Source organism: Diceros bicornis, unplaced genomic scaffold (genome assembly GCF_020826845.1).
Source record: "Diceros bicornis minor isolate mBicDic1 unplaced genomic scaffold, mDicBic1.mat.cur scaffold_67_ctg1, whole genome shotgun sequence".
Classification (NCBI taxonomy): Eukaryota; Metazoa; Chordata; class Mammalia; order Perissodactyla; family Rhinocerotidae; genus Diceros; species Diceros bicornis.
The window spans coordinates 1510510-1535586 of NW_026691553.1; the positions used below are offsets into that span (position 1 = coordinate 1510510).

The window sequence follows — 25077 nt, forward strand, 5'->3', positions numbered from 1 at the left end:
AGGAGGCGCGGCCTGAGGCCCTGGGGCTGACCGTCTCCAGCCCCCCGCACAGGGGTGGCCTGCCCCGGGCTGTGCCGCCCTGGGCTGGGAAGGCCGTCAGCAGCTGTCACAGTCCCTGTCGCAGTGCTGCAGGTGGCTGAAGTGCGGCAGCCGTGAATCTCGGGGGCATGGCAAAGTTGGTGAGCAGCATCTTGGGCAGTCCCAGCCCGTGAAGGGCTGAGAGCAAGCCACCGGTCTTTCCTTGAGGCTGGGCTCTGAGGGGTCAGCACCGTCCTCAGTGATGCCCTTGGACCGGGACCCCGTCCTGGGAGCCCTGGATGGCCCAGTGAGGGCCAGCGAGCGTCAGGCATGGAGCAGCTCCTTCCTCGGGCCGGCATGTGCAGAAGGGGACAGAGGGGCTGGCTCTGGCCCCTGAGGCAGGGGTGGTCAAGCCTATGGGCCCCGACGTCAGAGCTGCGAGGTGCCGGCTCTTTCTGTGGTCTTGGCCCGTTTCTTCTCTCGGATGGATTTTCCCGTCAAGGCAGCTGTTTTGAGGCCAGGGTTCCACAGTCGACGAGGCTGACAGCCCCTGTTGTCTAGTGAAGCTGTGTGGCCTGTACGGGTGCCCGGCAGGGGGCCAGGACAGGGACTCCTGGGTGGATTCTCAGGATGAACTTGCTTTGCTTTTCACAGGAAGTGGGATTTGGGGCTGGGAAGCTGCCCTGTCTAATGAGGGCCCGAGCAGGCTTCTGAGAGGGGCCAAGAGGAAGGGTCTTCACCCTCCTTCGCAACTGCGCACGAGGCCTGGGAGGAGCTGTGCGTGAGCACACGTGCACACACACCTGCGCACACATATACTTTCACACCCACCCACACATGCGCACACATTCACACAGGTACACATTCTCACGTGTACACACATTCACACAAACGTATACACTCGTGTGTGCACATGCCCATACACATATGCACAGACACATTCACACGTGTGCACCTACACACACACACACACACACACACACACTTTCCAGGAGGCGGCAATAAGCAGGCGTTGGGTGGGCAGGTCTTAGGGTGGACTGTGTGACGTGTGACGTGTTCCGGTGCTTTCTTTGATGTCCTAGTGGAAGGGAACCACGCAGCCCATGAAGCTGAACACGCGGCCGTCCACGGGGCTCCTGCGGCACATCCTGCAGCAGGTGTACAACCACTCGGTGACGGACCCCGAGAAGCTCAACAACTACGAGCCCTTCTCTCCGGAGGTGTATGGGGAGACCTCCTTCGACCTGGTCGCACAGATGATCGATGAGATCAAGATGACCGAGGACGACCTCTTTGTGGACCTGGGCAGTGGTGAGTGTGGCGCTGTTCCTGCCAAGCCTGCTCTCCGGCCCACGTGCTTCCCCGGAGAAGCGGCTGGCGGGGCGTGGTGGGGCTGCCCCAGGTGGTCGGGGTGTTGGGTAGCTGGAGGGCGAGCTCCTCGGCCCCCACCCCCAGTCCCTCTACACACACCACCCGTGTCCCTGGCCCCGGCCTCCGCAGAGCCCCTGGCTCCGCTGAGATTGAGGCAATAGCTGATCGCAGCAGGCCCCAGACCGAGCCCTTCCTTCCCAGTGCCCAGAAGCCTGGGGTCGCCAGGACTCTGCCCCTTCTCTGCTGCTGCTCAGGCAGCCTGTGAGCGTGCCTGGTGGGCTCTAGCTGGAGCTCCTTCCCAGAACCTGCCACGTTAGCCAGGCCCGCACCCCCACCTGTCGCCCGCAGCCCTTACACTGAGCTCTCGGGTCCGCCCGCCCTGCGCAAGTCGGCTCTCTGCTCAGAGGAGAGGCCCAGTTCTCCGTGCTCCCAGAGGCCGCCGCCCCTCCTCTCACTGCGAGACTCCCTCCTGTGCCTGGGGCGTGCTCCTGGCTCTGTGCTGAGAGGTGGCCCCAGTGACGCCAGGGCCACCCTCCCTACCTTGCCCTCACTCTCCGCCCCGACCAGCCCTCAGCCTCTGTTATGGGGCATCCTCCTGCACCAGAGCCGAGGCTCCTGAGCACAGGGCCTGTCCTCGGCACGACATCAGGGCTGGCAGGTTCCCACATGGTGAACTGTCGGATGGGTAAACAGTCGGGCGATTGGTTCCTGATGGACACATCGAGGTCACAGCTGACTGTGTGGCTGGCTGTTGGACCGTCTGACTGCTCCATCAGGAACCCCGTGCACAGCCCTCCTCTGGGGCATCTTTGCCACCCCGATGTGGCCTTGTTTTCCCGTGAGAACTTCATGCTTACAGACTCGAAAGCCCGAAAGTCCCATGTCAAACAGGCCTGGCCTCGCCGCTCAGAAATGGGCCCTGTGGACAGGGACAAAGATGCCTTTGTTGTCATTAGGTTCAGCCCTTTCTGAGCATACAGTTTATGTTTTATTTTAATGAGAGCGTACAGTTCAAGTCAGTCATCTCAGCGGCTGTGTAACCATCTCTGTGCCTGGAAAGGTGTGCGTTTTGAGAAGCGCTGTCCTCCCATGCACAGCTCCTCCCCTCCCCTCCTGTGCCCCGCCGGTGACCTCACGGCCTCTCGCCGTGGGCCGTGCCATTCACACCTGGGTTTCTGAAGAGTATGCTTGTTTCTGTTATTTGAATACCTTCTGTTCAGAATGGAAAGTCAGGGGTTCCTGAGACGTTATTGGAAACGCAGAATGACCACAGGTGCAGGAGGGGTGGGTTAAAAGGCCGCCTGGTGTGGGTGAGGTGTCAGCGCCAGCAGTGCCAGCCTCCTGCTTGGGACTTGGCCTGTCGTCGGACTGTGCATTGACGCCGCCAGACAGCGGGTCTGGAGACCCCGTTTCTGGCCTGCAGAGGTCTCCTGCCACCTCTACACTCCCATGTCAGAGCCCAGTCGATGCCGAGCCGTGACGGGCGTGCTCAGGCGCCTTCAGACATGGTCGGCTGTGCCGTACTGCAGTGGTGGGTGTAGGTGGATGTGGGGTGGAGGGGAGCCTTCCCGAGCCGGTAGTCCCGTGGAGCCTGGTCTGTGTCGGGACGGTGAATGCCGAGGAGGGGCCATAGGTCAAGAACGGATTCTGGGAGCCCTGGAGCGTTGTCCGTGGGTGACAAAATGTAACCAAGACAGCTGTCCCCTCGTGGGGGCTCAGCTCATGGCCTGGGTCGTCTGAGTGGTGCCAGGGACCTCAGAGAGCACTTGCGCGCCTTCGTGGAGAACATGTGGCCTCTGCCTGCTGACCCTGGTGGCCGGGGCCCGGGTAGAGTGTGCCTCTGTCGCGGTGTCTCTGACGGCCCCCTCTCTCCCTCTCTGTGCAGGAGTGGGCCAGGTCGTGCTGCAGGTCGCCGCCGCCACCAACTGCAAACATCACTATGGCGTCGAGAAAGCCGACATCCCAGCCAAGTACGCGGAGGTGAGCTGGTTGGGGTGCAGGCGTGTGTTTGTGCCTCTTTTCTTTCAGATCTTTGTTGCTGTGGCCTCTAGGGTGAGGGGGTGGTGTGTGCGGGACGTGGAGAGGGGAGGAGGGTCCGGAGCGGGTGCTCTGAGGCTCCCTGGTCTCCCACGCGTGTTTGGGCCTTGCTCTGTGTGTTTCCAAAGGCTGTCCCGGCTGCCTCCCTCTTGGTGCTGCCTGCGAAGGGCTGCAGCCTCCTGTCCCCAGGGTGGCCCTGCCTTCTCCACACGCACTGTTGGGTCAGCTGGGTCACTGTTGTGCCGGCGTCTGCCTGGGGGGGACAGTGGGGTTTGGGTAGTGGATGTGTCTGAGCAGCGTCTTGTCCCCATGGAGTTTGTGGTTCGGACGTCTGGTGGACTCGAGTTCCCTGGGGGTCGGGAGCCTTTGCAGACCCCTCTGTCTACCCTCCCCTGGCACCCCCTGAATCATCCCGTGCCTGCTCTTGAAGGGGTTGTGCTGAGGGGTGGCAAACCAGCAGTGCCAGCTTGTCTGATTCTGTGGAGCAGGAGGGGGATGAGCGGGAAGGAAGGGGTCACAGGGAACCGCAGACAGACCACCCAGATGTGTTGAGGGCCCTCCTCTGCCCTCCTGGCCGTCCCGGGTTTCTGACGGGCTGTCCGATGTCGTTCCCTTTCAGACCATGGACCGAGAGTTCAGGAAGTGGATGAAATGGTATGGAAAAAAGCATGCAGAATACACAGTGAGTGCCATCGCTCCATGCCCCCGCGGCTAACGGTCCAGCCCGAGTCCTCTGCGCTTCCTCCTCCCCTGACCCGCCGTCCCTCTCCCCGCCAGGGCCGCCCGCCCCACCCGTCCTCACCCCGGCGTGGCCCGGTGGTGCCGAACTGGCATGCGGCGTTGCAGGAAGGAGGCCTGCTCGGCTCCCTCCAGGAGGCCCTGGGAGGGGGCAGCTCTGCCCCCCGGAAGTCCTCCCTCCTGCCCCATTTCTTTTCCGCCCTTTATTGGCCACCCTCGTCCTCCTTTCTGGGGGCTGCCTTGGGGAGGGGTCCGGCTCCTTCTGCTGCACGCTCTTGGAGAGCAGAGGTGGCACATGCGCCGTTTCTCCTCAGCCCTGGCTGCACAAGGTTTATCGCCCGCTGGGTGTCTCCTGGCCCCCTCCGAGTCTCGGGGAGCCCCTCCTTCAGTGTCACGCCCATGTGCGGAGCTGAAGCGAGGCTAGGCAGTGGGGTGTGGATGACACGGCCTCTGCCCCTGTCTCCTGGCCGGCTGAGTGGCGTCTTTCTGTTGCTTGCCTTCCCAACAGCGTGTGACCTGGCCGACGAGTCCCCTTTCCGGCAAGCCTTCGATTTTGGGGAAGCTCGCTTCACGGGCTGTCTCAGCTGCCGGCCTCCCCCTGTCTCTTAGTCACCCCCATCGAGTGCCCACTCTTTGGACGCCAAGGCTCCTGGGGCCTCGGCCTTGGATCCTCTGGTCTCTGTCTGCTCCTCCCGCCCAGGGCATCTGCCTCCACGTCTCTCCGTGCTTGAGACTCCTCCTTTAATGTCTCTACCCGGGTTTCTTCTGTTGCCTGTGGACACACAGCTGCCGTGCAGTCCCCGTCCACTTGGCCTCTGCTGGGGCATCACAGACGGAGTGTGTCCTTGACACGCTCTTCTCGTCCCATCTCAGCTCGCCTGCCACACGCCCTGTGGTTGAGGCCAGAATCACTTAGGTTCCACCTGGTCCTCACGGCCCGTGCTGTTGCTGCTCTCCCCCGGAGATTCCTTACAGCTGTTCACTGCTCTCCCTCTCGGTTGTCGCCAGCCTAGAACAAGTTGCCCGTGGGATGGTGGTGTTGAGCGGGACCCAACGTTCCGTATCTGTCAGGGAGACAGAAGAAATCACATGACCATAGATTGGAGGTGGATTGGGAATGTGGGAGACTGGGATAGTGGGGGTTTCCTGCTCCTTTAGAGCATGCTAACCATTTCTTTCATGGATCATGCTTTTGGTGCTGTATTTAAAAGTCATCGCCATGTCTAAGGTCCCCTAGATTTACTCTTATGGTTTCCTTTAGGCCTCTTATCGTTCTGCATTTTACATCTAGGTCTGTGACCTGTTTTGCGTCTTTTTCTGTGAAGGGTGGAAGGCCCGTGTCTGGATTCGTTTCCCTGCATGTGGATGTCCACTTGTTCCAGCACCGTTTCTTGGACAGACCCCCTTTCTTCTTGGCTTGCCTTTGCTCCTTTGTGCAAGATTGGTTGGCTGTATTCGCTTCTGGGCTCTGTTCTGTCCGATTGACCTGTCCGTCGATTCTGCCACCGCCACTGCGCTCTCTGATTCCTGCAGCTGTGTAGTGAGTCTTGAAGTCGGGTTGGCCAGTCCTCTGACTTGGTTCTTCCCTCTCAATGTTGTGTTGGCTCCTCTGGGGCTTCTGCCTTTTCATGTAAACTTCAGAATCAGTTTGTCGACGTCCACAAGGTAACTTGCTGGGGTTTTGATTGGGATTGTGTTGAATCTATAGGTCAAGTTGGGGAGAACGACATCTTGACGGCATTGAGTCTTCTTCCCACCCATGAACACGGAATCTCTCCGTTTACAGTCGAGCACCACATAACGATGTTTCTCTCGACGACAGACCGTGTATACAACGGTCCCGTGAGATTAGTGCCATACGGCCTAGATGTGTAGTGGGCTGCGCCGTCTAGCTTTGTGTAAGTTCCCCCTTTGGTGTTCCCACAGCAGCGGAATCGCCCAACCACACGTTTCTCAGAACGTATCCCTGTTGTTAAGCGACACATGACTGTATTTATTTCTTTGATTTCATTTCTCAGAGTTGTGTAGTTTTCCTCAAATAGATCTTGTGCATATTTTGTTAGATTTATAGCTAGGTATTTTTTTCTTTTTTTCACGCTGATATACATGGTATTGTCTTTTTAATTTCAAATTCCACCTGTTCATTGCTGTTTTATAGGGAAGCCATTGACCTTTGTATCTTGTATATTCATGTACAATAATTCCTTTATCCTGTAACCTTGCTATAATCACTTATTAGTTCCAGGTTTTTTTTGTTGTTTCTTTTGGATTTTCTACGTGGACGAGCATGTCATCTGTGAACACACACAGTGTTATGTCTTCCTTCCCCTCTGTGTACCTTTTCTCGTCTTACTGCTTTAGCTCTGACTTCCAGTGTGATGTTGGGAAGGAGCAGGGGGAGGGGCAGCCTCGCCTTGCTCCTGAGTGGAGCAGGAGAGCTTGGATTTCCATGAGGAGAGCCAGTAGCTGTAGGTCTTTTGTGGATGTTCTTCCTCGAGTTGACAAAGTTCCCCTCATTTGTTAGTTTGTGTAGAATCTACATCAAGAGGGTGTTGAATCTTGTCGCGTGCCTTTTCTGCGTCTGCCAACACGATCCTATGGTTTCTCTCCTTTGTCCTTTGGACATGATGGAGTGCGAGTGCCAAGCCAGCCCTCCGTGCTGTGTCACGGTGTGTGGCTCTCTTTGTACGTGGTGGGCTGTTGGTGTGTTCCTGTAGTGTCGAGGACGTTTGCGTCTGTGTCCGTGAGGGAGACGGGTCCGTGGTTTTCCTTTCTTGTGATGTCTTTGGTTTTGGTGTCAGGGATGCTGGCCTCACAGGGAGAGTTGGGAAATGCTCCCTCTGCTTCTCTTCTGCTTTACTTGGACCAGGACTTACACATCCGGGGCGTGCGCCCAGGTCCCCTCCCCTTTGTCTTGGTGGAATTTCTTCCAGAATTCTCTACCATCAGTGAAAGGCGAGGTATTTGTGTCCTTTGACCTATGCTGTCCCTTGCACATCTGAAGTTCTCTGGCGTTTGTCATTCAGGCTGACTGGGCAGTCAGTCCAGTTGGTTTCCATTTCTAGGAAACTTCTTCCTGCCCGGTCCCTGTATCCGCCGGCACGCTGGCTGAGAGTTCCCAGGTGGCTTGCCATTTTCCTAAGACGTCTTGACTTCCTAAAACATGTTTTTTTTTTTTATAATTTTTTTTTTTGAAACATGGGTTTTTAAATTTAAAAAATACTTCCTGTTTCTGGTGAGAGACCCAGACAGTTCCAAGTGCATAGTATAAAAGTTTTTATTGACACAGTTCCCAGAAATGGCCCCAATCAATCCACATGCGGCCTCTCCCGCTTTATTCGGAGCGTGGTTTTGGCTTCTGGCGTGATCCTCATGGCTGGAGGAAGAGGCAGGAGGAGGCTGTGGGGCTGCCCGCCCTAGTGGGTCGTTTCTTCTTCCTTCTTCCTCCTCTGCTCACCGCGGGGTGGGAGTTTGGGGGTCTGAACATTGTGGTGCCTTGGTTAGCACACAGGAGGGGTTCCCTGCACAGAAACCATCTCATTGTTTGGGTCTCCTGTGGGTTAGGGTGCTCAGTAGCCCTGCTGTGGCTCCTGCAACGTGGCTGGGGGCAGAATTCGGCTAAAAGGACACTTGGTCACGGCCTTGGCGGTGGGTGTCTGAACAAGCTGGCCGCAGGACGAGCAGCCGCCTGTGCCTCTGGCGTCCTCCCGCCTGTTTCCAGAGAGCATCCTGTTCGCCACAGCCCTGGTCCAGGAGGGTGTGGTGAGAGTCTGCCTGACCGTTGAGCGCCTGGATTTGGCGGGAACTCGTGTCCTGGGTCTTGAGAGGCCCTCCCAGGAGCTTTCTGTGGCTTTGACCAGGCGCCCTGCTTGGCAGGCGGAGTCCCGCATCCCGTTACGTAAGAGCTGGAGAGGAAACGGGGCCATCAGGAGCCTAAAAATAGCCCAGCGTGCTTCTCCAGGCCCCAGAGCCTGTTTCTCCAGGCCCAGGATCCCCGTGCGGCTGCCTCCTCCTCTGTCCCCTCCCCGCCCCACAGAGGAGCCGCCCAGCCAGGGCTCAGCTCACCCGCCGCCCTGTCCTACCGCCCAGATTCCCAGGCGACCGGGCCTCCTCCCGTCGGAGCCCCATCCCCTCCCTCCCCTCGGCTTCTGCCTGCGTGTCCGTCACACCTCAGGGTGCCTCTCGCCGGGGGGATGCTCTGTCCAGCTCTCTGTGCCGGCTGGCGCCCGGGCCTTCCCGGAGCTCCCGCCGCACGGTGGCCGTCCTGCTCAGGGCAGGACCCTGTGCTCTTGGCGCCTGGCGGTGGGCCTGGTGCACAGTAGGTTTCACACGGCAGGCCTCACAGAAGTGCTGCGTGGGGAAGGGGCTAGAGTCGCTGTGGGCCCCCCTGTGCCCAGGTGCTTCCTGTCCCCGCGGGCAGGCGCCGCTCCGGGCAGCGCTGCGGGGCCTCCCTCGGGGTCAGAGCTGCCCCTGCAGGCTCCTCCACAGGAGGATGGCCTGGCGGAGCCCTCGGAGCGGCTACCCCTGCAATGCCGGCTGCTTCTCCCTTAGGAAAGCCACCTGGAGCTGCTTGTGTTTCGGAAACATCGGAGCACCTTTACTCTGATCTTGCTCTGGGCCGAGTCCCTGGGAGTCAGGCGCCGCCAAGAGATGGGATCTGGCGGTTCAGCCGAGCTGCGTCTGTGGATGTGTGGCTGCGCCTGGGCTGGGTAGCAGAAGGACAGAGGCCGGGGCCTCCTGTCCGTGACTCTCGCCCCCCTGGCTCCTAGTGGGCCTGCCTCGGTCTCCCCATTGGAGCGGATGCTTCACGGAGGCCATGCTCTTTTCCCTTTGCAAGCACGTGTGTGCTGTGCAGGTGTGGGTGGTGGCCCCTGGAGGATTCTGTGTCCAGCGGAGCAGCCTGGGACGGTGCGCCCACCCTGCCTGAGTCAGACCCTGGACCTGCCTGCTGGCCCGGGATCACAGGCCAGTCAGTGGTCTCCCTGTGGAAGGACAACTGTGCAGACTGAAGCCCTCTGCGCCCATGCGAGCCCGCAACTCTCTTTTCCCCTCATGCATTTCTCCACAGATGGAGGTCTCAGTTACGTGGGAGCCAGTCCCAGGGTCCCTGGGGAGGGAGAAGGGAGGGGACAGGCAGGTCATGTGCATCTTTCTGGCCACTGTTAACTCAGGCACACTGGCCCAGCAATAGAGTGGACTCAGCCGGTCACTCCCCTAGGACGGTCACGGCCTGCCTGTGCCAAGAGCAGAACTAACTGTGGGGAGGCCAGGCAGGCAGAGGCCAGAACAGTGGCTGTTTTCTTGCCTTGAGTATGAGGCCAGAACTGAGCATTGGCGCTGTGGCCTGGACGGGTGAATCTCCCAGGAGAGAGGCCACATCAGGAAGAGCCTGAAGGCACCCGGGAGTCCCCAGGACCACCCCCAGGTGCGGGGATTCTCTGGGAGGACCCCAGCACTCCACAGTGGTCGTCCTCATGGCTGTGGCTTATACAGAGAAAGGACACGAAACAAAATGAGCAGAGGAAAGGCACGTGGGGCAGGGATGGGGAGACCAGGGAGAGGCTTCCAGAGTCCTCCCCCAGGGGAGTCCCACAGGACGTGCCTAATTCCCCCAAATCAGACATGACAGCGCGTGTGAGGTGTCATCTCCAGAGGCTCAGAGACCCAGGCCCAGGGTTCTCACTGAGGTCACACAGGGCGTCTGCCTGGCACAGATGAGAGTCCAGACCCAGGAGGAGAGCAGGTGCTCGGTGTAGACCTCGTGTGCGCACAGACAGTTTAGGGCTGGGGAGCCCCTGGTCAGCGAGGGTGGCTGAAGCCCCCAGGGTCCAGTTCAGATGCCACCAGGGGCCAGCCTGGCAAGCCGGCCTTTCTGAGGAAAGAAGTCTCAGCCTGCGGGGCGAGCATTCTCTTGCACAGCACTGGTAGGACTTTGGACTTGGGTCGCTTCCCTGAGGCCTGGCTGGGCTGTGTGGGGGAGCGACGGGAGAGTCAGCAGGTTCCTGGGTGGGGAGGGGATTCAGAGATGGGGATGATCGGGATGTGGGCACCCCCCTCCCCCCCAGCACCTGGGCTGCGTCCCCCTCCGTGCCTCCCCACGCCATCACATCATGTCACGTCACGTTGCATGATGCCCTGGGCGACTCCTGTGTGTGCTCGAGGACAGAAGATTTGCAGCTGCTCCTGCGCCGGGCACACAGCTTCATTGCCCTGGGGCAGCAGCACTCACAGGACCTTCTCTGCTCAGAGTCTCCCTTCCATCTGCTCTGGGTGGGCACTGGGCTGCTGGGCAGTGCAGTGTCCCATTGGGCTCCTGCTGTCTTCGTGGGGGGGGTCCTGGTCACCTTATGGCACTCGTGGGGGTTTGGACAAGGGCCCGTCAGCTGTCACTCCCCTTCCCCAGCCCGTGACAACCAGTGACCCACTTTCTGTCTGTGATGTGCCTGGTCTGGACATTTCACATAAATGGAATCACACACCGTGTGTCCCTCTGTGTCTGGTTCTCTCACTGAGCATCGTGTGTTCAGAGTCCATCCACGGTGTGGCTGTGTCAGGGCTTCCTTTTCATGGCTGCATTGTATTCCAGTGTGTTGGTGGACCATGTTGTGTATATATCCATTCATCCATCAATGGACATTTGGGCTGTTTCCACGTTTTTGTTGTTGTGGATCATGCTGCTGTGAACACGTGTGTGCAGGTTTTTGTGTGGATGTGTTTTCAGCTCTCTTGGGTAGATACTGAGGAGTGGTGATAATAGCCTTTTTGAAGAATTATGAAACCCGGTTTCCTGGTTTGCTGAATGTTACAACCCTGGACAGTTAGGGTTATGAGAACTGTGTTCTCTTGGACAGACTTGGCCTTGAGGCCTGATGATGTTAATCTGCTAACAAAAAGAGCGGTGAGAGCAGGTGTTACAGGTGCAAAGACAGGGCTGTGCTCAGGTGGACGAGCCAGTAGGGACCCAGGGTCGGATGGCCCCAGTGAAGGTGCATCCCCGTGTCGCAGGAGAGCCTTTCCTCTGCCATGTGTGGTGGTGTCCCGGTGCCCGCTGGGCTGTGCAGCATCTCTTGCCCGGTGGTAGTCTGTGCTGGGCGTTCCCCTGAGTGCAGGGCCGTGGTTCTCTGTCTGAGCCCTTGCCAACCCACCTCTGTCCAGAGCAGCCACGGCTCAGGGGCGCACCCTGCTGGCTCTGCGTGGACATGGCATCCTGACTTTCCGGCGTGTTCTCTCGTGAGGCTGGAACCACTTTCAGCCATATCAGCCATGTCCTCATCGTCGTCGTGTGCGTCCCACCCCTGGGATGGGTGCTGGAGCCCTAGGCCCCGTTCCTGCCCTGAGTCGTGTGAGGGGTGACCTGCACGTCTCGTGGCACCTGCAGTGTGTGGTGTCGGCTTATCCCCGACTGTCCCCTCCTCCCCCTGGAGCCAGCGGCCAGCCACACCTAGTCTTACTCATGTCCTTCCCACGTTAGCGACTTTGTGCTCATTTCATCTTTTCTTTGCCAGGTGGGGTGGGGTGGGGGCGAGGGGCACAGTGGCCGAGTGAGACCCCATGAATAAGCGATTGTTCCCGTTTTCTTCCTCTTAGCTGGAAAGAGGCGATTTCCTCTCGGAAGAGTGGAGAGAGCGGATTGCCAACACAAGGTACGGCGGGGTGTGTGAGTCGGGCGCTCGTGGGTCCCAGAGGGCAGCGCCAGGGCCTGGCTGGGCAGGGTGCGGGTTGGAGAGGGCCCCGCTGTCGCAGGTCCAAGTGGGATGGCCCTTGCTGTGTGGCTGCCTGTCCCAGGGCAGAGGTGGACGGTGGAGGCCGTAGGAGCTTCCCTTCTCTCTCCGGGCCACTTGCCTCCTGCCGAGGGTCCCTCAGGGCTGTCAGCAGAGCAGGCGGTCAGTGAGCCGGGCCCAGGGCCGAGCTGAGAGAGGCTCGAGGCCTGTTCCTGCCAGCCCCCTGCTGCCTGTCAGGGAGGGGGCCTTTCTTGCCCCTTCCCGCCCGGCCGGTCTGGGCCCCGAGTGCAGGTTCTTGCTGTGTCAGCACCTGTCCTCCAGCCCGGCCTGGGGGAGGGCTGTTTCTCTGCACTCCCTTGTGGAGTGGGCCGTAGTATGGTCGTGAGCAGCCCGCCCAGCCCGAGACCACCCGCACACGTCCTGAGCTGCTGGCAGTTGTGCCCCCGAGCTCCCTATGCTGACAGCCCTCCCACTGCAGCTGGTGCCCTGCCCCCGTGGGGCCTGACCTGTGACCTCGATGCTCACTTGAAGCCGTGTCTGTGGCCCTTCCCACTGTCCTCTGTCTTGCCATCTTCCCTTTGTCCTGCTGCTGCCTCGGGCCAGGGGTCTGGGGACCGAGGCTGGATCTCTGTGCTTTGCTCCTGGTGTCCAGCAGTGGCCGCACTGTTGGTACGCCTCTCTGGGTGAGCAGGAGGGACCGTGGGAGCGCAAGGATCTAGTGTGGATCAGCCGGAGATCGCTGGAACCTCGGCGACTCCGCGGGGCAGCGTCACCTGGGGGGTCGGCCCACCTTGCCAGGCAGGGGCTCACACGGTTTGAGTCTGGCCTCACAGTCTTGTCTTCCCTCTCCTCTGGGAATCTCCTGCATGTTGCTCCTTGTCCCCCACCATCCGATTCTTGGGGCAGATGGGAAGTGGGCCTTCTTCTTGTGCACCGTGTTTCTCTGTTGCTCTCCTGTGAGAACTTCTCACCTGAGTCGGGCCCACTGTCCCCCACTGGCCAGTCCTCTGCTCTTTGCTTGAGAGAATTGTGCTGACCCCAGCAGTCGGGGTCTGGGGCTCTGCTGCAGCCGTGGCGGGCTGAGCCGTGCTTGGGTGCAGTGGGTGGCCTTCTCAGTGGTCTGGGGCTGAGCAGCAGCGTCCAGGCTGAGGGGCCCTGTCTTCCGGGCGTCGTGGTGATGTAAGAGCTCACTGAGAGCGCACCACACCCTCGCTTCGTGTGCCCGTCGTGGGTCTGGCCTGGGACCAGTCCCGTGGACTCTGCCCCCTCTTCCTGTGGGCAGAGTGTGAACAGGCCTCAGTGACTAGAGAGCGTGGCGGGGTCCCAGTTCCACACGACTCTGCTGGCGCCCCCCACATCCCCCTTCATGGCCCCCTAGATGTCCCCCCAGGTGTTCTGCTTCTTGTCAAGGGTGTCCCCTCCCTGACCAGCTCCTTGTCATTAAGGGCGTCCATGGCTGCTTCACGCGGCCTCAGTTCCCTGCCTGGTTTCCTCGTGTCCACAGTGAGAGAGGGTGGTAGCCTTTGGAGCATCCTCCTCCAGTCAGAGCAGTCCCAGGTCTTTCCTGGCTCACACCCTCTCACCAACTTGGTCACCTTGAGGCTATGGTGTCCAGCCTGCCCAAGCTCGGTCCCAGAGTGGGGACCCAGTCAGGGCAGCCACGCTCTCTGTTGGAGCTTCCTCAGCTCACCCATCTGGTCACGGCTCTGTCCGTCGGCGCCCCAGGACGGCCGCGTCCCGGCGTCTTCTGCGTTTCTTGGCTGCCTGATGGCGCAGGGGGAGAGCTGGTCTTTATTTGCATCTTTACTGTTTCTTCCCTGCTGCTCTGCCCGTGCCTGTCCACTCTCTGTCTTTGCCCTGGCAACTTCCTCTCTTACTGTCCTTACTGGCCTGCTGTGAATGGTTCCAGATTTCTTGATTTTAAAACTATCCAGATTCAAAACAAGCAGCATGGGGATGAAAACCAGCTCGCTGTTTTCTGTCACTGTCAAAAGAGGAAGTAACCCTCTGTCCGAGGTACTGCCGGCCGTGGCCCGGGTTCTGCCGTGGCTTAGTTGTAACGTGGCGGCGCTCATGGTAGAGAGAAGAGCCACGTCGTTTTAAGTATGGAGCGGTTTGCCTTAACTTTGGTTGCTGAAGTTTCTAGATTTTGCCATTCAGAGAGTTCCTCTGGGTGGGCCAGAGCCGGCCCGGGCAGATGAGGGAGCTGGTGAGGCAGAGCATGGGCGGGTGGGTGGGCAGGCAGGTGACACAGCGTTCCTGGTGGGGGACAGCAGCCTCCCGGGCCACCCCGGTGGGCAGCCTTCAGACCGAGGTTCCTTGGGTCATCTGGGGCCAGAGAACATTTGAGAAAACAAAGAGAGGACGAGCCACACCTCCCTTAGAGGAACTTTTCGCTTCGGGTCCTGTGGGCCCTCGGGTGGCTCCCTTTCAGACGCAGCCCGACCCCGCCGTGCTGCCTTCCTGCCTGGGTGTCTGGTCATCCTCACACCGCTGTCCCCAGGTGATGGTTGTGCCCCCGCTTTCCAACCACAGGGACATCTGAGGGGCAGGCGGGGACCACCAAGCAGTCGATGGAGGAAGCGGGAAGGGGCAGTGATGACCCGGGGCCGCCTCGGCCCACACATGTCCACCTTGGCTTTTCCAGAGAAGCCAGCAGCCTGGTCATCACGGGAGATTTCTGAGTTGTCCATGTTAGCGACAAACAGGGCAGCTGTCACTCCCCGTGGGCCCAGGAGCCCGTCCCTGGGCCGGGCGGAGGTGGTGCGGGCAGAGCCCGGCCGGCCCGCGGCTGAGCTGGCGGTGGAGGCGGCAGGCATGTGTGCCCGGAGCTCTAGACAGTGTGCAGACGGAGCCTTCGCTTTACTCAACTGGAATATTATTTTGCAGTGTTATATTTGTGAATAACTTTGCCTTTGGTCCTGAGGTGGATCACCAGCTGAAGGAGCGATTTGCAAACATGAAGGAAGGTAACGTACTCCCCCACCCCTGCCCTGTCGCAGCCGCCGTGTGCTCGCTGCGCTTCTCAAAGGGTCCCTCTCAGGTCTGTCTGCCAACCTGGTGCTGATTGCAGGTGCTAGCGTTCTCTGTCAGTCCCGACCCCGGCCACTGCAGTGCCCAATCACAAGGCCCTGGCAGCGGGGTTTCAGTCACTGGTTCTTCTGTCACCCGGGTCCCGGGTCGGGCGCCTCCCCGCCCAGTGAGCAGTGGCGCGGACCTGGCCCGACCCCTGCAGGGGCGTGAGCTTCCTGCCGGGCCCCGGGGCCTTGGCGTGGGCGACCAGACCAGCAGGGAAAGCTGCGAGCTATCAATGTTCTTGGAGTGTCCCGCAGACAGCGATGCCTTCTTAGTACGAGGACGTCCTAGCTTATACGAGAGGATTGTCTGTTGTGTATCTGAAACTCAGACTTGACCGGCATCCCTGTTTTACCTGGCAGTCCTGACCCGGGGCACTGGGGGCTCTGTGGTCATCCAGGCTGGCCCCGTGGTCTTTTTCTGGGTCTTTCTCATTTGGACCTGTCCCCACCTGGCCAGAGCTGCCCCTGCTGCTCTCTCCGCCTCCCTCCCCTCTGTCCTCAGCGGTGGCAGCAGCCCAGTCTAGATCCGGGCAGGGAGAGGTGAAGGGTCAGCTCTCCTGTGTCTGAGTCCCGGAGGTGCAGCTGGAACCCCTCCACACAGCCGTGGAGGAGGTCTCGGAACGTGGCTGAGAGCCGGAGGTTTTCTTCTCGAGCCTGGAGATGTTCAGGATGTTTCCCTGGAATCTGTTGAGCGTCAGGAGGACTGTGTTCTCCACGAGCGCAAATCAGCTTTGAGATTCGGGCTCCCGTTGGTGGTTCTGTGCAGCGTGTGTTCTTCTCTTGGTATTTGGTATCACCCTTAGGGGAAGGTGCTTTGTTTCTTAAATCTCAACAAGCCACCAGTAGACAGGGACGAACACGCGGGGGCTGGAGCGCTCAGGAGGGAGGTCCTCGCATCCCACCTCGCCCACCTTGCCCAGCCAGCCTCTCCCTGGAAACATGGGCGTTTCATCTTCTGACTCTTGTGTCCCTAGCTCTCCCCTTGGCCTGGGGTGAGCCTGAGAACCGCCGTCCCCAAGGGGGGCTGTTTGTGAGTTCCCTCCGTGCCCGAGGTGTGCGTGCTGTGGGGCTGTCTGCCCTGGGCCCGCATCCTCCCTGAAGATGCGGGAAGGAAGGGAGCTCCGTCCGTGTTCTCGAGTTAGCCACCCTAGGAGTGCAGTCACCCAGGCACAGATGTTAGGTGCTCCTCTCCCTTTGCTGTGCCTGGGGCATCCTTGCATGCTGGAATGTCAGACTGATGAGAACATTCCGTTCTAGAACCTTCTAAGTAGATGGGAGCTAACTCATTTTATTTGAGCACCACTTCAGATTTTATAACTGCCTCTGAGTTTTAGTGTGTTAGGCTCTGATTCAAAGAGTAGGAGATAAAATCTAGGGTGTTCCAGGTGGGGGAAGGTAGAAGAGCCAGCATCTTCTCCGGGCGCCGTCCGGGGTACCATGAATGAGGCCAGACCCTGAGCTTGGGCAGGCAGTGGGTGGTCCTCCCCAGTCTGTCTCCCTCAGACGACAGTGCTGTTGTCTATGCTGGATCTAGTCAGAGAAAGCACCATGAATCATCCCACAGGCAGTCGAGGAGCCAGGGAAGGCCCCACAGGCACCCTGTGACCTCACGTGCCCGTCCTTCTCCAGGGTCCTGACATGAGTGTGACGGGTCTCCTGGGCTCCTAGCGTGAGTGCCCTGTTGGAGGAGACTGGGCTGTGGGCTGTGACCTTAGAGGTTGGATATGCAGCCCCTCACGCCCTTGGCCCACCTGGGCCTTGAGGTCAGCGGCTCCCCTTCCCGGCCCAAACAAGGAAGCCCCTGGACATGGGTGGAGGGATGGAGCCTTGCGGCTCTGAGAAGGTGTCCCAGCACTTCTCCGGTCATGACACAGCAGGAGTCACCCGCCCTGCAGGGAGGTGCCCCAGAAAGTGCCCTTCTCCTTGGGCTGATCAGAGCAGCTTGTCAAGCCCGCTGCCGCTGTTCCTGCTTCCAGGACGGCCTAGACAGGACACGGGCGCGCCTGGGGTGAGGGGGCCTGGTTCATGGCGTCTTCCCTCCTCCCCTCCCGCCTGTTTCCTGTCACCAGGGCTCTAGGGAGGTCCCAAATGCCATCTGATCTCGGGGTGGGTCCCCCACGTGTTGTTATAAAATCTTTCAAGCAAACGGCAGAGTTGAAGGGATCACCCGGCGTAGACCCAGGTGGTTCCCAGCCCCCTTCAGCACCGACGGCTTCGTGTGTGCATGCGTGCATGTGTGTGTGTGAGGGTAGGTGAGCGTGAGTGTGGGTGTGCAGCGGGGGGTTGGTGCTGATGGTCTTATCTGAGCAAGCTGCAGCTGTCCTACTCGCACACGTCCCCGTGGCCTGAGTGTGCAGGCTCGAACCCTCTAGCCGACATTTCATGCGTGGCCTCCGGGCCTCTGAGGGCTTTGCTCTGAGAGCAGCCCCTCGTCTTTTTTGGCAAGGCCCCTTGGGCTCCTTGTCTTGTGGGAGGTCGGCTGTTCTGGGCTCGCCCCTTGTGGTGAGCTTGACCTTGCCCCTCTGCACCCGTCTCCTGCGGGCTCGAGTGCCCGGTTGTTGCACAAGGGCCAGCTCGGGACCAAGGGCAGGGGGCGGCACCGCCTGCCACGCCCTCTGGTCACCGGCCGTGTGTCGTCCTGCAGTGACGCACCCTCAGAGGTCCCCTCACGGCACCCTTTGTCTGGTGGGCATTGCAGGGTGGTGGGTTCCCAATTAGAACATTATGTGGACTCCAGGGTTTTGTTTATTCGTCATGTGAAACGCTCTTGATGCTCCCACAATTCCCAACGCCCCGTGGGAGCCTGCTGAGGCTCGGGCCGCCGTGCCCTCTGACGCGGCCCCGGGGTCTCTGAGCTCTCGCTCGTTCCCCGGCACCACAAGGCTGCCGCCTGACCTTGACCTGGCCCAGCCCTGGGCCCTGTCATCCCCCTCCTCCTAATGGGGATTGTTCCCAGAAACCAGGCTGGGTGCTGGGGGATCCTCGTGACTTGGGCGCATGTATGTGCGTGCGTGCTCAAATGAATTCTTCCGGAATTTTCTAATTTAAATATGTGATTGCTTTCCTCATGAATGGCAATGATCAGTTTTTGTGTTTCAGGTGGCAGAATCGTGTCCTCGAAGCCCTTTGCACCTCTAAACTTCAGAATAAACAGTAGAAACTTGAGTGGTAAGAAACTCTTGTATTGCTAAATTATTATTATATTATTATTTTTTTGGCTGAGGAAGATTTGCGCTGAGCTAATGTCTGTGCCAGTCTTCCTCTTTTTTGTATATGGGTTGATGCCACAGCGTGGCCGCTGGTGAGTGGTGTAGGTCTGTGCCCAGGATCTGTACCGGGGCTGCTGAAGCAGAGCACGCCAAACCTAACCACTAGGCCACAGGGCCGGCCCTGCTAAATTATTAATATATGTGATTTTAAGCATCTGATATGCATTAATGTAGAGTCTCTCCCCCTTGCACTGTGGACACTGAGGCCAGATCACTCTCTGTGGGGCCGTCCTGGGCACTATGGGGGGTTGAGCAGCATCCCTGGCCCCACCACTTGATGCCAGGAGCTCCCTCAGTGTGACAACCACAGACGTCCCCAGACAAGGCCCAGGGTCCCCTGGGGGCAGAACTGCCTGGGTTGAGACCCACAGCTTGGACAGAAGATTGTAAAGACTCAAAGGGAGCAGTTGATGAGGCTGCTCTGGTTCACACTCTGAGGGCCTGAGCAGGCGAGTGGCTGGTGTGTGCAGAAGGGGCCTAGGGTGCAGACTGCTGCAGTGGGAGGGGCTGGCACTCCTGGGCCCCTGGGGAACCACATCAGCTCCCCGGTGCTCGGCCTCTGGGTGCTGGGTGCTCTGGTAGCCAAACTGTTTCGAAATCGTCCTACAAGTGCTTTTCAATCCTACCAGCTGGCCTGTCGCGTTTTTCCTTGGACGAGCCTTGGGTTAGTGGGCCCACCGTCGGGCGTGTACAGGCTGTGAGCATGCTGGTGTCCAGGGACCTCCCTAGCCTGGTGGTTGTGGACGGGCCCGAGTGATGTGGGTGCGAGGTTCTGCCCCGCTTCCTGCCCCGTCTCCTGTGGGCGCTCTCGTGAGGGAGGTTACTGCCAGGAAGCGGCACACTAGGGCCTCGCCGCATCCTCCCCCAGTGCACGAGGGCCCCCTGACCTCGGCCTGTTGTGTGCAGATATCGGCACCATCATGCGCGTCGTGGAGCTCTCACCGCTGAAAGGCTCGGTGTCGTGGACGGGGAAGCCGGTCTCCTACTACCTGCACACCATCGACCGCACCATAGTGAGTGTGCCCGCGGGCAGGGCGAGGGCCGGGCCCTCCCCGGGAAGCCTCCTGACCTCTGGCCTCCCCCAGCACTCTCGCTTGACTGGGGACACGCTTGTCCCTCAGCAGGAGTGGCAGTGAGTCAGGAGGTCAGGAGCCCTTTGTCTGTCGTCACTTGTGTGCTCTCAGCCCTTGCTTAGGGCAGACGTGATCCCAAATGACACGTGACGATGATGGACTCAGCCTCAGCGTCCGAGGCCTCTGTGTCCAGGGAGCGCGTTTGCCGGCTGGGACCCGGTTCTCGGTCGTGCCTGTAGCGTGTCTGCCCGCTCCGTGAGATGGCGCTACAGGGTCTGCACGACCCCGGAGTGTGGGCCCCATGGTCGGGGGGGTCTCGGGGCCGAATGCGTCCCCCTCGAGAGACAAAGTCGCGGGCACCCTCTGGAAGGCTCTTGGCCACCTGCTCTCCAGCAGTATGTGCTGTCAGTGTGTCTGGGTGCTGCTTCCGTCCTGACAGGGTTTGTGACTGGCTTCTAATAAGGTTTTTTCTTTTCTTTTTCTATTTTTAGCTTGAAAACTATTTTTCTAGTCTGAAAAATCCAAAACTCAGGGTAAGTCTGTTTTTTTCGTTGACTTAACCACGTGGGTGTGCTGCATGATGGAAGCTTGCCTGGGGGCCTGGTGGCCGCGCCCAGGAGCGCTGGTTGAGTGACAGGGTTGGCGGGTGTCTGCAGGCCTGCGGGCCGAGGGACCCCCTCCCCGCTCTCCTCCCCAGCCCCTCGCCTATCCGTGTCTGCCTCCTCTCCACCAGCTTCAGCTGGGCCACACGTCTTGTAAACAACAATTTTTTGGGAAATAGGTTGAATGAGTTAGAGCTTTTGAAATTTTTTTGGTGATTTGGTGAGTCGTGCTGAAGTGTCGGATGAGCTAACTGCTCTCATGGTACGCTGATCCGCCGCGTCCAAAACACGAGGCCCGAGGAGCCGAGAGGGGCCGGCGTGGCCCGAGTTCCTGTCGGAGCGTGGAGCGGCTGCCCCTGGGTGTGCCTGTCCACACGCAGTGTGCCCGCTCCGTGTCGAGGGCGCCAGCCTGGAATCTGACATCGTGGTTCTGGCCTCCTGTCCTAGGACTCGCATCTTCCAGCCTCAGGGTCGCCTGTTCATTTGCCTCCACTCCTTGGAGGACGTCTGTCCAAATGTGTCTCTTTTTGGAGACTTGAACGAGTATCTGAGCATGAGGTGACCAGCTCTGACCGCCAGGGTCCCGTGTCCTTCCTGCCATACTTGGGCGTGCCAGGTCTCACCCTGGTCACCCCTGCCCCGAGGACACAGAGAGCAACCCAACCTGGCTGGCATCGTCCGGTGTTTCCCTCCCCCAGTCATGGTGTTTCCAGTAACCCTCACTTCAGAGAGCAGACGGTCTCGTGTACAAGACACCCCACTCTGGGGCCCTCAGTGCCACCACCAGGGGAGTAAAGAGAAGCAACTGTCGGGTGGTGGCTTCCGTCCCTGCGCCCAGGGTCTTTTGTCTGTGACTTTAGTTCCTCGTGCGATTCCCAGTTCAGAAGGCTGCCTGGTTTCTGACCGAGCGATCTGGGGCCTCTGCTCGCTTGTGGGAGACGCCCTCACGGCCCGAGTCTGGCTGTGGGGCCGCGGGCGGCTCCTGGGCATCTCTGAGCTCCTTTCCTCGCCTGTGCAGTGGGCAGGGGGGTTGGCGTGAGCGGAGCCGGGGCTGGTGGCCCAGCTTGAGTGAGGGCTCCGGTCTCCTGGGGCAGGAGGGGCCCCGACACGCTGGCACTTCTTTCCAGGAGGAACAAGAGGCAGCTCGGCGCCGGCAGCAGCGGGACAGCAAAAGCAACACGACCACGCCCACCAAGGTGCCCGAGAGCAAGGTGGCCGTGCCCGCGGACACCCCCGTGGTGAGTGCTGCCCGCGCCCTGGCCGGCGGCGGGACGGTCCTGTGGGGGGGCCCGCCCATGCACGAGGGCAATGCTGGGTGCGCGTCAGGCAGCCCGGTGTGGGTTTCCCCGCCTGGTCCCGGGTACGAGACACGTACCCTCCTTGCGTCACCGTCCTGGGGCCTGTGTCTCGGGCTCCGCACTAATGAGAGCCTTTGCTCCTGCCGCGGCGCCCCCTCCGTCTGCTAGGATTCTGGTGCTGAGGAGGAGAAAGCAGGGGCGACCACCATCAAAAAGCCGTCCCCGTCCAAAGCGCGGAAGAAGAAGCTGAGCAAGAAGGGCCGGAAGATGGCCGGCCGGAAGCGCGGGCGTCCCAAGAAGACGAGCACTGCGAACCCCGAGCGCAAGCCCAAGAAGACCCAGACTGCACTGGACCTCCTGCACGCCCAGACCGTGTCGCAGGCGGCGTCGCCCTCTCCGCAGGGTGAGCAGCTGGGCCCCTCGGAGCCCCCTCCCCTGCAGCCGCACGCCATGCTGCTCTCAGCCGCGCCATCCGCTGTGCTGGCAGCTCCCTGTCCCCGCTCTGCCTGGCGCGGCGTTCGGGGCCCTTGGGCATCTCCCCACTGCCCCTCTCCTGCCCTTAGCCTGGCCCGCTGGCTCAGGGCAGCGAAAGGGCAGTGGCCGCTGTTGCAGCGTCCCCTGCTGTGCAGGTCGGTACCTGAGTTTCAGTCCTCCTGAGGGTGGGACGGCCTAGGGCTGGGGGCGCAGTGGCGTTTGCCCGGGCTTCGCCGCGCCCCGACAGTCCACCGTCCTGGTTGGGGCTTTCCTAGCGCGTCCTGCCAGCCGAGGCTCTGATGGTGCGAAAGCCACGGCAGAAACGACACTGCCCACAGGGGTTTCTAGATTCCGAGAGGAATTGTCTCGGCTTCGAGAAGTGCCGAGGTGGGGTATCTGATGATGTCTTTAGACTCTAGGAACTGTGTTGAGTCTTATCTTTAAAAAAGCGGGTAAAGTTCCATGAAACCGTCTTCTGGGATTTTCTGGGAGTGCTGGTCAGTTGTTGACACGTGCGTGCCGCTGTCTCCCCGCAGATGCGTACAAGTCACCTCACAGCCCGTTCTATCAGCTACCTCCCAGCGTGCAGCGGCACCCCCCGGACCAGCTGCTGCTAGCCCCCACCCCGCCCGCACTGCAGAAGCTGCTAGGTGAGCTCGGGGGGCGGGGCTGCGGCTCTGCTTCTCTAGCAGCCCCCATGAGACCCCTGCCACCCGGGCGACCGCACTAGTCATGAGTGCTCAGGGTCAGGAGGGCCGTGTGGTCCTCTGAGGCTGCAGTTCTGCCCCCAGGGAGACCGGGGGAGCTCTTGGCATTGAGTGAGTGGGGCCAGTGATGCTGCCACTCACAGCACCCAGGACGGCCCCTCAGAGAATGACGTGGCCTCAGTGTCGCCGTGTGGGGGAAAGGGCCTGTCAGGGGCGAGCTTGGTGCTGCCAGGGAGCAGGGCCCTGTCTTGCTTAGCCAAGCCTGTGCTCACATTGCTGGGCTAGATCCAGATGTCTCTCATCGCTTTAAAAACGGGATGAAGGGAAGCCCTTTCAAATGCTGGGAGCTGTCACTTTCCGCAAGTTGGCATCAATAACGTATGTTTACTCAGAAAACTTGGCAGGTGTGGGAACTGAAACCTACATGGTTTGGGGAGAAGGGAGACGCTGCGTGGTGACGGCAGGGGCTGCGAGGGGCCCATGGGAGGGTCCTCCTGCTGAGGGCCCGGGTGGAGGCGCTGAGGCGGCGTCGGCACCAGAGGCCCCAGCAGGATGACAGTGGCGAAACAGACACATTTAAGCAGCATCTGAGGACGTGCTAAGCGAGCTCCCGATGAAATCAGAGCCCCCCGTTGTCTCTAAGTCGCCACCCTCCCCCTTCCTTCTGGCCTCCATTGGGTCATTTCTGCGTTACAACCCATCCTTGGCTGTCCCCTAGAATCCTTCAAGATTCAGTACCTGCAGTTTTTGGCGTACACAAAGACCCCTCAGTACAAGGCCAACCTGCAGCAGCTGCTGGACCAGGAGAAGGTGAGCCCCCGCCTGCGGCGCCTTCGCGAATTCCAGGTGCTCTCTGGAAGGGGCCAGAAGGGGCGCGCCTGAGGGGGCTCCCCTGTCCGCCCCCTGCCGGGCACCAATGGCCCCTGGCTCACTGGGAAGATGTCTCGCTCCTACCACATGGCCGCCCAGTGGGAAGTACGAGGCTCCGTGGGTCCTTGTAAATTAGTAATTCAGAGAGCTGCTTGTGCGTACAGCCTTCCGACAGAGGAGGAGAGCCGCTGGTCTCTCTAGTGAGCGTGTGCACTGTCCTGTCCGGGTCTAGAGAGGTGTCAGGTCCTCCCCTCACTGGGCGACAACCTTCCTCAGCAGTGAGGGGCTGAGAGGCTAGCCTTCTGGACCAGAGCGTGTCGTGTTGAGTGTCCCTCCTTTGAGAGTGTTTGAGGGAAGGGACGGGGCGGGAGGCGGCGGGGTCCCGCGGTCACCAGCCCGTCCCCTGCAGGAGAAGAATGCTCGGTTGCTGGGCGCCGCACAGCAGCTGTTCGGCCACTGCCAGGCCCAGAAAGAGGAGATCAAGAGGCTCTTCCAGCAGAAACTGGACGAGGTAGAGGCTCCCCGTCCGAGCAGAGGACCCCAAGTGTAGGATTGGGGGCGGGTGGAGGTGCAGTCCAGCACAGCTGAGATCCAGAAGGCCCATTTCCTCATCGGGCACTCCTGACTTGGAAAGAGTCTTCATAACGGAGTGGCCTGGAACCTGGGCTCTAGTCAGAGGGCTGCTCTCCGTTCAGCCCGAGTGGGATGGACGCGGCCCATGTCTTAGGGGTCATCCTAAGCCGCCATCACGGTCCCATCTGGGTATCAGTAAGCCAGCCCCCTCCCCTTCCCACCACGGAAACCCCCAGTCCTGGGTCTCCTCACCCTGCCTTCGCCCGTGCCCCTGCGCTCTCCGTGGAAGCCCACCTTTGTGTCATGTGTCCCCAGTTGGGCGTGAAGGCGCTGACCTACAACGACCTGATTCAAGCGCAGAAGGAGATCTCGGCTCACAACCAGCAGCTGAGGGAGCAGACGGAGCAGCTGGAGAAGGACAACAGGGAGCTGCGGAGCCAGAGCCTGCAGCTGGTGCGTGCCCCGTCTGGACAGGGCCGGGGAGAGGGTGGGGCAGTTCCAGAATATTCCAGAGCGTGCAGGACTCTTGGGCCCCAGACCGGGTGGAGGGCCTGGTATCCCTCGGTTGGTGGGCCTGGACCCTGTTGCCCTGATACGTGTCCCGAGACAGAGATGACCTGAGGTGCCTGCCAGGCCCTAGCCGTCCTGCTTAGTCTGCAGAGGGAGGTTCCTCTGTGCTCCTTCGTTCTCAGAACACTCGTGGCTCGCAGGGCACGTTAGAGCTGCCAGGACTGCCAGTGGTTTCTCAGACTCTGGTCAGGGGTGCGTAGAATTCCCTGACGTTCTCACCAGACGGGCCTCTTCAGGTGTCCTGGGCTTTCCGGTCCTTCTGCCCCCAGTGCTGGGCCCCTCAGTGAGCCCCGGGGCCGGGGTACAGGCCACGCAGCCTCACTCCCCTGGGGCCACGGGCACACCGCGACGGGTAGGCAGGAGCCTCACTTCTAACGGGGCTTCCTTGTTCCATCCTACGGGCGTCCTCACCCTGATCCCTGCCAGGCATTCCCTACTGGGGATCTCCAGTCTCCTCCCTGGGCTGCCTCCTCAGCCTGGCCTTCCAGAAATGGGTTCCGTGCTCCCAGAACACAGGCCTTTGGGGACAGCTGCCCAGACACCCTGCCTGTCTCTTCCCGCAGAGCCCAGTGCAGGGATGGGAAGCAGACCCCTCTGCCAGGCAGCCCAGGGGGCCGTCCCATCCTCCCCACTGCCACGCACGCTCGGGGGTGGGGGCTGGCCTGGCCGGCTCATGGCC

General features: G+C 60.4%; 2 protein-coding genes across 4 annotated transcripts in view; both read left to right on the forward strand.

The window, feature by feature from the left end:
* The window catches only part of SCAMP4 (secretory carrier membrane protein 4), a 230835-nt gene extending 225125 nt beyond the window's left edge, over window positions 1–5710 (forward strand). Inside the window, exon 6 of one of the 2 annotated variants that reach the window (XM_058537650.1) lies at window positions 5607–5703. In XM_058537650.1, coding sequence (XP_058393633.1) covers window positions 5607–5649 — 43 coding nt within the window. In that variant the 3' untranslated portion in view covers window positions 5650–5703. Of the gene's footprint in view, window positions 1–5606 lie in introns of both variants that reach the window. The other variant, XM_058537649.1, reaches the window with a different exon arrangement.
* Window positions 1–25077, forward strand: part of DOT1L (DOT1 like histone lysine methyltransferase) — a 70297-nt gene that overhangs the window by 30754 nt on the left and 14466 nt on the right. For both annotated transcript variants that reach the window (XM_058537599.1, XM_058537600.1), the window contains exons 5-18: window positions 1101–1329; window positions 3275–3369; window positions 4046–4108; window positions 11752–11807; window positions 14775–14854; window positions 18062–18130; window positions 19138–19244; window positions 19796–19837; window positions 21034–21144; window positions 21373–21607; window positions 22215–22328; window positions 23104–23195; window positions 23665–23766; window positions 24144–24281. In XM_058537599.1, coding sequence (XP_058393582.1) covers window positions 1101–1329; window positions 3275–3369; window positions 4046–4108; window positions 11752–11807; window positions 14775–14854; window positions 18062–18130; window positions 19138–19244; window positions 19796–19837; window positions 21034–21144; window positions 21373–21607; window positions 22215–22328; window positions 23104–23195; window positions 23665–23766; window positions 24144–24281 — 1533 coding nt within the window. The remainder of the gene's footprint in view (window positions 1–1100; window positions 1330–3274; window positions 3370–4045; window positions 4109–11751; window positions 11808–14774; window positions 14855–18061; window positions 18131–19137; window positions 19245–19795; window positions 19838–21033; window positions 21145–21372; window positions 21608–22214; window positions 22329–23103; window positions 23196–23664; window positions 23767–24143; window positions 24282–25077) is intronic.